Source organism: Delphinus delphis, chromosome 17 (genome assembly GCF_949987515.2).
Source record: "Delphinus delphis chromosome 17, mDelDel1.2, whole genome shotgun sequence".
Classification (NCBI taxonomy): domain Eukaryota; kingdom Metazoa; phylum Chordata; class Mammalia; order Artiodactyla; family Delphinidae; genus Delphinus; species Delphinus delphis.
Window position 1 is genome coordinate 62,412,688 of NC_082699.1, and position 12,017 is coordinate 62,424,704.

The following is a 12,017-nucleotide window of genomic DNA, read 5'->3' on the forward strand; positions in this document are numbered from 1 at the left end:
AATTTTTGCCAATTTGATTACGTGTCTTGGCGTGTTTCTCCTTGGGTTTATTCTGTATGGGACTCTATGCGCTTCCTGGACTTGGGTGGCTATCTCTTTTCCCATGTTAGGGAAGTTTTCAACTATAATCTCTTCAAATATTTTCTCTGGTCCTTTCTCTCTCTCTCTTCTCCTTCTGCGACCCCTATAATATGAATGTTGGTGCGTTTAATGTTGTCCCAGAGGTCTCTTAGGCTGTCTTCATTTCTTTTCATTCTTTTTTCTTTATTCTGTTCTGCAGCAGTGAATTCCACCATTGTGTCTTCCAGGTCACTTATCCGTTCTTCTGCCTCAGTTATTCTGCTACTGATTCCTTCTAGTATATTTTTCATTTCAGTTATTGTATTATTCATCTCTGTTTGTTTGTTCTTTAATTCTTCTAGGTCTTTGTTAAACATTTCTTGCATCTTCTTGATCTTTGCCTCCATTGTTTTTCTGAGGTCCTGGATCATCTTCACTATCATTATTCTGAATTCTTTTTCTGGAAGATTGCCTATCTCCATTTCATTTAGTTGTTTTTCTGGGGTTTTACCTTGTTTCTTCATCTGGTACATAGCCCTCTGCCTTTTCATCTTGTCTGTCTTTCTGTGAATGTGGTTTTTGTTCCACAGGCTGCAGGATTGTAGTTCTTCTTGCTTTTGCTGTCTGCCCTCTGGTCTCACACCCAGTTTCTAAGTTTTATCTGAAACTGCTTGAGAAGCCGAAGGACATGTTTTGTTCCGGTACAAAATTCAGATACACATTTCCATGTTTGGAAGCAAAGCCACAAACTCTAGCAAGATTTTACACTCCCTGTTAGCAAGGAGTGTAGATAATTGAACAAGTGAATAGGACCATATAACATGAGAAGAGTGGAGCAAGAGAATAAAGCCGTAGGTAGGAGGGGACATAGCAGAGAGGCAGATACCCCAATGGCTCTTTGCCAATGGTATGACCTTGTCAAGTTTCTTAAACTCTTCATGCCTTGGGTTCATCAAGTGGAAACTGGGGTTAGCAACATGTCAGGATGAAATGAGTTACAGGAATACTGTATGGAACAGCACCTGGCACAGAATATATAGTAATAGTCATTATTATAATTAATTTGATCTGCGCAGGACTTATTATTTGATTATCCCCTGCTGTACGCTTAGCACCTAGAACAACTCCAAGCACATGGCAGGCGCTCAGTAAATATTTTTTAAATGAATGACTAAATGAACAGCTAGACTACAAAGAGGACTCTTTTCCAAGAAGTTTGTGATTAATTACTGCTATGAGATATTGACTTCTCTCCCACCCTCCATCCCTCAACCACACCAAACAGTAGTTACGGCTAAATCCAAAGAATTTGGTTTGCATCCACTAAAATGCTAATTTCCAGATTAATTCAGTCCTAAAAAAAAAGTGATCTTGAAAGGTATCTGGGATTGGATGTTCTACGAGATTAGTCTAACATCCATTTCCTGTTTCTTCTTTCAAATCCATCTTTAGCAACTGGTGTTTTCAGTAGTAGCTTGGTTGCTTAGGGAGTCTGAGTGTTTGGGGTTTTTTTTGGTCTGGGAGTAGAAGGTAATCATCTTATCAAAAAAATGAAAGTCATTAAGATTTTACATTCATGGCTAGCACGGATCTAGTGTACATTTGAAGAATTATATATAATTGGGTCCCTAACCCATTTATCTTTCTATAAGATAAAAAGAAAGGGCAAAACATTTTAAAATTACTTCCAATTCCCAAAGTGGTGGATTCCATGAGGCTCAGAAGGGCTGTGTGATAAGCCCACTTTCAAGTCAAATTCTTTGTCGAAGATTTGGGGGAACAAGACAGTAGAAATAGTCATTCCTGCGGGAGGCCAGGCCACCTGTTTCTCTATCAATAACTGAGGTATGACATAAGGCTGCATATTGTTTCTTGATCCTCAGATATGCCCCTTTTGTCTGACTGGTTTTGAGATAAACAGAAACAAAAAAATCTATCTCACAAGGGATGCTTATGCACTAATTTAATTCTGGATAGCTGTTCACATAAAATGTTCCATAAAAAAACATTATTATTAATATCCTTAATTAAAACAAAAACAGTTGCAGCACACAGATTCAGCCAAATTAGTAAAATTACAGATTAGGTAACTGGGTTGCTAAGCAATATTACATCCTCATTTTACTTAATTGCTGTAATTAGCATCTCCCTGCATACCACAATGCAAGACACACAAAAATAAGTAAAGAAAAGAAAAGAAAGGAAGGAAGGAAGAAGAAAGAGAGAGAGAGAAAGAAAGGGAGGATGGAAGGGAGGGAGGGAGGGAGGGAGGAAAAGCAGCCGGTTAGATCCCTTCAGTGGTTCTGGTGCTCCTTTTGAATACTTTCATCAACTGGTCACCCCTAATGGGGCTCAGCAGTCAACAGACTCTTCAGGAAAGAAGTGAAGGGAAATAATCTCTAATAAACCCCAAACTATCAGACAGGAAGGGCTGCCCAAGAACAAGCGTGCTGTCCCTCGGCCAAGAATAATTGAACACTTACCTCATTTCTACCTTCTAAACTTCTTTCATCTGAATATGGTGGTAAAAGACTTAGGCAAGGTCCCATCTCTCAGAAAGTTGATATCATTGAGGGATACTGAGTGTAAGCAAAGACCCACTGAACATAGGAGGATGAGCAGCAAAACAGACTGGAGCCCAGTTTTGACTAGTTAATGGTATTACCCAGGTGCATTTCCAGAGACACGTGATCATCGTCCACACATTCCCCATGGCCTCACAATCATTCAGAGCCAGTTCCGGCAGTTATAAAGAGGGAGGAAAGTAGATGTGAAAAGTTGCACTGATAAACTATCTCGTCTATCCTCCACAATGACTCTTGACAGTGTATTATGAGCTCCATTTTCCAAACAAGGAATCCATGGTTCTCTGTGGTAAAGTAGCTGCCCAGGACCACATATTGAGTGTCCAGCATTTGAGCCCAGGTCCACAAGACTCTTTCCATCATACCAGGAAAAGGGGCCAAACTCCACCTGGTCAACCTTAGGTGGGAAGGAAATTAAAGTGAGAGAGTATAATGAAGACTTCAGGTCATCCATGGGCTTAACTCATCCATGTACTTTCCTTCTCCAGGGATAAACAAGACTCACAGTCTGATGGATGCTGTCACATCATGATCATCCAATGTCTTGGTAAGTTTTTCCTTTCAAGTTAATAGCCTTTTAATTATTGAGCAATTTTAGAACTCTAGTTTTTAGATATATTCTTTGAATCGTCTGATTATCTTTACATATTCTTCTATCCCATCTATGCTTTAATTACCTCAACGTATATCACAATGGGTATAGAATACATATTATTAAAAGACCTTCAAGAACTTCTCCAGGTAAGGTAATGACAATTGAAATCAGCCCTGGTTTACTGAGAAAATAAAGCCATGAGTGCATAACTGAACAATTAGCTCTTACAACATTTGGCTTTTATCTCTCGCATTTTTTTAATTCCCCTACTATCAGCCTCTAGTACCATGTTGGCTCCTAACAGGAGCCTGTTAAAAGTTTCTTAAATTGAACTGAAATTCCTTCTCCAAGGATGAAGCCATCAGTTAGCCACCTACCTGCAATGCTGTTACAGGCAGCATTCAGAACTAACTTTGTGATGTGAGGTAAGGGGTTCCAGGTTCCCTATTTCCATCTCACACTTCCCTCTCCCTATAAACAAACCCACAACTGTTAATTAACCCAGTCCTTACATCACAATGACTTTGGTTTAAGACACTACAAGTCCCTGATAAATACAGTATCACAGGTAGGATCAAATAGGTCCAATTACTTCTCATTCATACATTAATGCCAATTATTAATATTTTCCCCAATAATAACAGTTGCTAGCATTTATCAATCACTTATTATATCTCAGTAATCTGCTAAACGTTTACATACACTGTCTCAATCGGTCCTATTAATATCTATATGAAGCAGAAGATACCATTACCTCCTTCATATAGATGAGGAGACTTGTTTTCAGAGAGATTGATATTTTGCCCCAAATCACTTTGCAAGTAGAGGTCTCAGAATTTGACTCCTGGTTTGTCTGATTCCAAAGTCCATGAATCTCCTCACTCTGCTAATCTCCCACTCACCACCTCTGAAGAACTCCTGGATTGGTAAGAAGGAGGGCAGGAGGCTGACAGTTAATATGTGTACTAGGTATATGGGAACAAATGGAATGGATGGGTGTGTAGGCAAACCCCACACTTTTCAGTTTGACAGAGTGCAGATTCTTGGGCATGTAGATCCTTTCATGCTACCCTAGGGAATGCCCATGGAATATGCCCACAGTCTGTAAGAGTGAGGGCGGCTCCTAGGCTTAGTGTGAGAACCAGGGGCTGATTATAATTTAATGTTTGACAAATGCAATTGGCCAGCCTTTTCCAGTGGAAAGCGTTCTTAAAGTGTCTGAGGCTGGCCTGAGGCAGCAGCTACTTTTAGCACTTAGAAACAGGTTAGTTCCTGAGGCACCAAAGATTCCCCCAAATGTTCCATGTCTCTGGTTCCCAAGTGATATCAAAGGAGAGGCGTGCATATCCATCTGTTCCTTTTTTTGAGCTACTTCAAACCCACAGGTCAGGGAACTGGGCTCAGAGCAGCGTCATTCTTTTTACAAGCTCTGTGCTTCTGAATTTTTCACCAACCACTGGGACTGGGTGAGCAGAATTTCTGTGTTAAACTTCTTCTAGAATTCCAGAAATATTGCAACCTTACTCCTCGCTCTCTGTAGACCTATCTCACTTGTCATTTGTGACGACAGTGACAAAAAACCAACACACTTACTCCTTATGGGCAAGAATACCTTTCTTTTTTTTAATGTTCAGCAACATCAAATAAGCTTTTAGCTAAGCAAAAAATGTTTTCTCAGGGATGCATAAAAAGCTGAAGGATGAGAACAACTAAAATTACAACATGTTTGCAAACTTCCTGAGCACACTGCTATGAACTGCGCCATCAATGTACAGAGGCACCATGGGATTTTGTCAGTGGAAAAAGTGACGCCTGTGACTTCTCTGCATGGAGGCTGACACCAAGAACATTGTGAGCGTTTCTAGGGCCTCTGCCTTGAAATACAATCAAATTTTCATCTCCCAGAAAAATATAAATTAGATGTGCCTAGGCCCCCCCAAAAAACCTCAAAACAAATCAGCAAATCAACTATGAACTGTCTGAGCTGAGGGATAACTTGATTTTAGAAGAAAACTGTTTCCTACTGGCTACAGTCCCAGCCAGTTCTTTCTGTGCAAAAGAAAAGACTATCTCTGACCTCCTGAACAATGCTTTCCAGAACTGCTAAGATGAAGGGAAGAGGACTGACAGCTGCCCAGTCCTGCTATGTGCCAGGCATCATGCTAAATAAGGCTGTAGTTAAGTCAGTGCAATGGATTGAATTCTGCTCCACCCCTACCCTATCAATTCATACGATGAAGCCCTAATCCTCAATGTGACTATATTTAGAGATAGAACCAAGGTCATTAAGGTTAAATGAGATCTTAATGATGGGGCCATGCTCTGATGGGATTAGTGTCCTTGTAAGAAGAGGCCCTGGAGAGCTCAAGTTTTCTCTCTCTCTCCTCATGCATGCAAAGAAGTCATGTGAGCCTGTAGCAAGGTGGCAGCCATCTACAAAATCAAGAAGAGAGCTCTCACCAGAAACCAACCATGCTTGGACCCTGATCTTAGACTTCCAGCCACCAGAATTGTAAGAAAATAATTATCTGTTGCTTAAGCCACCCAGTCTATGGTATTTTGTTGTGGCAGCACAAGCTAATACAGTCATCATATTTTAACTTTCATAATCACTCTGCAGTAGACATTTTTCAGACAAGGAAAATGTTTTCAGACAAGGAAAATGAGGATCAGAGAGGAGAAGTGATTTGCTCAAGATCATACAGCCTGTAAACTTGGGCTTAACTGGGCAAAACTGGAGTGTGAACCCAAGTCTGTCAAATCCAATACTGTGATCTTTCCTCTCTACCATTAAATAAAGTTGTTGTTCTTTTATTTTTTAAGGAGATAAGAGTAAAAATAACTAAATTTATTTAGCATTTACCATCATATCATATGCACGTTACACTGTCTAATGTGATCCTCTTTTTTTTATTAATTTATTTTTGGCTGCATTGGGTTTTCATTGCTGCATGCAGGCTTTCCCTAGTTGCAGCGAGTGGGGGCTACTCTTCGTTGTGGCGTGCGGGCTTCTCATTGCGGTGGCTTCTCTTGTTGCGGAGTACAGGCTCTAGGCACGTGGGCTTCAGTTGTGGCATGCTGGCTCCTTAGTTGTGGCTCATGGGCTCTAGAGCGCAGGCTCAGTGGTTGTGGTGCATGGGCTTAGTTGCTCCACGGCATGTGGGCTCTTCCCGGACTAGGGCTCGAACCCGTGTTCCCTGCATGGGCAGGCAGATTCTTAACCACGGTGCCCCCAGGGAAGCCCCTAATGTAATCCTTATAACAACCTTGCCAGGCAGGTACAAATATCATCCACATATTACAAACATGGGATATGAGGCAAAAAGAGATGGTATGATTTGTCCAAGTTTCCAAAGCTGGTAAGTAGCTGGGATTTGGAGCCATGTTGTACTGTCTGAGGGATAATTCAATCATAGAAGAAACCTGTTTCCTACTGGTGACACTCCCAGCCAGTTTCTCTCATGCAAGACTGTCTCTAACATCCCGAACAATGCTTCCCAGCACCGCTAAGCAAAGAGAAGAGGACTGACAGCTGCCCCGTCCTGCTATGTGCCAGGCATCGTGCTAAATAAGGCTGTACTTAAGTCATCACTGTGCAGTGACATCCTGTGCACTGGAGGATCCATGCAGTGGGGCACTGCACAGTCATTCAAAGGAAGCTGAGGTAGAGGGCAAAGGACCCATGGAGAATGCCTATAAGATGAAAAAGCAGGGCAGCCATACTGTACGTTCTAGGAGCTGTGAGCACCTGGATCCAGGACACCCTTTGAACTAATTCATCATTGGTCATCACAGCTTGAGGCAAAACAGTGCTTCCGAAGAACCACAGAGGAGAAAGAACCCAGTCCTTGCTATGGCATTTCCTTCCTACCATGAACCCTGGAAGGCAGCAGAGCCTTCCAGGAATCTTCTAAACCAGTGGTTCTTATTAGCCTGCATCAGAAACACCTGGAGGGCTTGTTTACTCACAGATGGGCTGGGCTCCACTTCAGAAGTTTCTGATTTAATTGGTCTGAAGTGGGATGGAGAATTTGCGGTCTGGGACCCTACTTTGAGAACCCTTGGTCTAAGTCCTGGGTAGAAACTCCAGGTCTCTGAGAGCATCCCCAGCTCCGTCCTCACTCTGTTGGGGGATCTGAGTGGCCATCTATTCATGATTAAGTTGTTAGGAGAGCTAAGGAATGCTTTGAGCAGATTCAAAGAACCACCAAAACTTCAGGGAATAAGAAACATGCTCCTGGGACGCTGCAGAGAATGGTGGTAAAGAAGGTGGGTTCAGAAGCAGAATCTCAGGTCTGATTCTCACCAGCTGTATGACTGTGGGTAAGTTACTTAACCTCTTAGTTCCTCAGCTTACTTCTTTGTGAAATCAGAATAAACCTTAAACCTTGTAGGGTTGTGAGGGTTAAATGTGGTGTCCCTGAGGACTACATGTGCTTGATGCTTGTTAAAAACAGACTCCTGGGCTTCCCTGGTGGTGCAGTGGTTAAGAATCCGCCTGCCAATGCAGGAGACATGGGTTCGAGCCCTGGTCCGGGAAGGTCCCACATGCCACGGAGCAACTAAGCCCGTGTGCCACAACTACTGAGCCTATGCTCTAGGGCCCGAGAGCCACAACTGCTGAAGCCCGTGCTCCGCAACAAGAGAAGCCACTGCAATGAGAAGCCTGTGCACTGCAATGAAGAGTCGCCCCTGCTCGCCGCAACTAGAGAAAGCCTGCAAGCAACAATGAAGACCCAACGCTGCCAAAAATAAAATAATAACTTTTTTAAAAAAGAAGCTGCTTTCTTCAACAACAGCAACAAAACAGACTCCTGACTTGTAACCCTGGCCTGCTCAGCCAGAATCTCCAGGGCAGGGCCTTGGGGCCAGAATCCTTAATAAACAGCCAGGTGATTCTTAAATTGGATAAGTTTTGCAAACTCAGATAGAATCCATGTAAAGCCCTTGGCGTTGATCTATGCTCCCTCCACAAAGGTCAGCCACTGGCTTATTACCAGCTGGGTCTAGCTATTTGCAAATGGTACTACCATGGCCTTTGTGATAACGTTACCCAGGATGATTAATTAGTAGACACCCTAACCTATAATAAAATTTTAGAAGATGTGGCTCTGTATCCACAAATAAAAATTAATTGAACCATACATTTAAGATTCATGTACAGTACTGTTTATAAATTTTACCTCAATAAAAGGTTTTCAAAAGAAATATTAAAAAGACATGACTCCTCTTCCTTAGAGAAATGCCCTCAAAGACAAATAACGCTACTAGACAGGCTATGTGCCCAAATGCTCATATATCAAGGGCACAGTGCCACATATGACTGCCTGGAACACATGGAAAGTAAATGAAAGAGTCACCTGATGAACTTCAACATGCGGTCGGGGAAGAAGCCACTGGAAGTACTGGGGTAGCTTCTATAATGCAATGATCCAGAGTTTCCTTGGACTTCTACCGCTTCTAACGGTGGTTTCTCTAAACCATCCTCAGCCCAGCCTCCCACCTCAGAGAACCAGCTTTACCTGCAAGGACACAAGAGTTTCAGTCCTCAGCTGAGATGAACGCTGCTTCACAGCCTGGAGCTACAAAGGGGCTGCATCTCCCCCACGTGATTACACAGGGGAAGGGAGGGGTCGTTTTCCTCGCTCTTTGTTTGCCAAAAGTCTTTTTCTAGACACATCCACAGGGTCGAGGAGGGGAGCTGACCGTGACCAATGTGTGCAAACCACGGTAGCTGATGAACAAGGTCAGTGAAAAACCCATTTCCCCAAAGCGCATCTCTCCCTGGGTTTGGCAGAGGGCAGCATTCTGCCTAGTGCATTAACAGATGAGGACTCAGAAGAGGGAGGTGAAGTGATCAGGCGGGGTAAGACTGGTTTCGCGGGAGCAAAACTAGGATGGGAAGTTCAGCTCCTGCATCTCCAGCCTGCTGCTCAAGGACAGACAGCTCCTTACCTACTAGCTCAAGGGGCTGAAGTAAGAATGGACTGCCAGCGCTGCCTTAACATCTTACCTCTGCCTCACAGGCTTCCAGCTTAAGATCAGGGTCATGATTATGGGCCTAATTTTATCATGGCTCCTACGGCTAATATACGCACATCATAGTGAAGTGTTTTGCAGTGCAGAGGTCAGTAATTTGGGAGGGGGGTAGCGAGATGAGAGGTCAAGTATCCCCGCTACAGCTCCTTTATATTTAGGTGGCAGACATTGATTTTTTGAAATGTTGCATCTTCTGTTCTAATGAGCAGTTTGCACTGAATGGGGTTTCCATTTCCTATTTCCATACTGGACGCAGGCTTATGGTTTTAGGCTATTCATGTGTTTTGCTCATAATCCAGACCTGACATCCCTATGGCTCATGAGCCTATGACAGGCGCCCCACCCAAACCTACTCAGATACCCTTCACTGTGTCTGTGCACCCATCTCTCCTTCTGGGGGCTTTGCTTTTTTATGGGTTCATATCTATGATTTTCTTCAATGAGTGCCCTGAGCCACAGGTGCCCCAGTCTGGGAAGATCCCACATGCTGCGGAGGACCATGAGCCATGGCCGCTGAGCCTGCGCGTTCGGAGCCTGTGCTCTGCAATGGGAGAGGCCGCGGCAGTGAGAGGCCCGCGTACCGCCAAAAAAAAAAAAAAAAGAAAGTGATGGGGATTGTGCTGAATTTGAATGAACCCCAAGACATAGCCTGAATCTTCGCAGGAACATTTCAGGATGCTTGGATTCTGATCATTGAGGTTTTATTGTAAACATCAGTAGTACTTGAATAGCTAGCCTGCCGAAATTTCTGAGGCTGAGGAGACTCAAATTAAATTACTGTTTTATTTCATTTTATTTATTTGATTAATATCTAAGTGATCTAGGCCTGGTTCCCAGCCCCGGAAGGCTTCCTCTATTCACCTCTGGGGCCAATAATTGGCATTTTCAGGTTACTTCTGCTGTTCTCCATAACCAACCGTGAGTGGAAGTAAGAGGGATTTTAGGGAGTTTCAGCTCTATTCACTATTGCCATTTTGAGTTTGTGGTTCTTTTGCTCTGCCACTGAGTCTCATCGTCTTCCCTGCACCTGAGCCTTGACTATGACCTGTCGGGCATCTCAATCCCGTCAGAACGGAGAACCCACCTTGATTCTACCTCTTGCTCAGAACAGATGCCCCCAAACCTCAGTCCACTCTGCTGCATCCACTGGACCAAACTCCTTCCAGAGTTTGCCCCACATTGTTCAATAATTCATTCAACAGACATTTAAGGGCCCCAAATTACCAGGCACTGTGCCAGCAGGGGCCACAAACATTATGTTAACACACATAGCTTCTAGGTAGAGAAACAGAGGTAACAGGAGTAATGAAAACTGCACCCATTGTCATAAGGCACATACAGAAAGAGCTCGCAGCAGAAGCCAGGCATGAAGGCAAGACTCTGGTTTGATGTGCTTTCATGCTCAGGATATAGGGCCTTAAAGAAGGGGGTAAGCATATGATGTATTAGGATAATGTCACATGAACAGTAAGTATGCATTGAAGGTGCTAAGAAACAGACCCTGGCAGCCCCACTTCCACGGGCAGCATCACACAACTGCAGAAGAACTTGTTATGGGGCCTCCCGCTGAGTGAGCTTTAAAAAGCACAGTGGGACATTCCCACGTGACATTTTTTGTGCCACCAAGTGAAGTCCCTTTCTTAATTCTACCTGAACGTCAAGACTGTAAACACACTGGTATAGTTCATCTCAGAGGGAATGGGATGGAGACCCAGGAAGGTGACTAGGCTGGGACCATATCACAGATGGCACTGTTCCTTCCTGATGGAGAAGCAGTTTGTTCTCTGGCTTTGTGTTGCCCTGTGTTTGGTCATAAATAATAATCTATCAATAAACGGCTAAAAACGTGTGGCTATATCCTGGAGGAACTCTCAGCTCTTACTGCAAGAGGAAGCAGTAATATCATAAGATGCTGAAATAATTGTAATTGATTAAAATAGTTTCAAACAGACCACACATCATACCCGGACACAAAACCATGGCTACCTGGTGGCAAGAAGAGGGTACGTGTGAACTGGGCTGAACCAGGCTTCCTTCCTCCGTGGCATGTTGTCATAAATTAGAAGGTCCTTCTCAGTCAGCACAACCAGGGCTGGCTTCCACTGTTTCTCGCTGTCCCCGGGCACCTGAAACAGAAAGCAGAGACCCATCAAGCAACAGCCTGAGAAAAGAGTACCTGAAAAGAAGGTGGCATCCCCCCAGTCAGAAGACTCAACAATACAAGTGCCTTTTGGTTCAGGTTGTAAAAATCAAAATGAGAAGAAACTATTCATGGTTGCATGATTCTTTTTTTTGTGTGTGTGGTTCGCGGGCCTCTGTTGCGGCCTCTCCCGCTGCGGAGCACAGGCTCCGGACGCGCAGGCTCAGCGGCCATGGCTCACAGGCCCAGCCGCTCCGCGGCATGTGGGATCTTCCCGGACTGGGGCACGAACCCGTGTCTCCTGCATCGGCAGGCGGACTCCCAACCACTGTGCCACCAGGGGAGCCCCGGCTGCATGATTCTTGATCCTTGAAAATATGTTTTCTCAAGGGCCCTGGTATATACAGTCAGTGCAGCCAAGAAGTAGCCCAGCAGCCAAACATCTGTCACTGTTTCTCACCTGCCAGTCAGCACTGAAATCTCTATTTCATAGTGGGACGCAAATGCGTAGGGGAATAAGCACTCCCAGCTGGTTCTCTGGTAGAGTGCATTGTTTTTATTATGAAATGGTAAGGTCTGAAAGCTTTTGAATAAATAT

The 12,017-nt window shown here is 43.9% G+C and overlaps 1 protein-coding gene across 8 annotated transcripts in view; it reads right to left on the reverse strand.

Moving 5' to 3' along the window:
* The window catches only part of SNTB1 (syntrophin beta 1), a 240,207-nt gene that overhangs the window by 35,172 nt on the left and 193,018 nt on the right, over positions 1 to 12,017 (reverse strand). For 5 of the 8 annotated variants that reach the window (XM_059995130.2, XM_069541570.1, XM_059995132.2 and 2 more), the window contains one exon: positions 11,266 to 11,405. In XM_059995130.2, coding sequence (XP_059851113.1) covers positions 11,266 to 11,405 — 140 coding nt within the window. The other 3 variants (XR_009516642.2, XR_009516641.2, XM_059995134.2) reach the window with 3 other exon arrangements.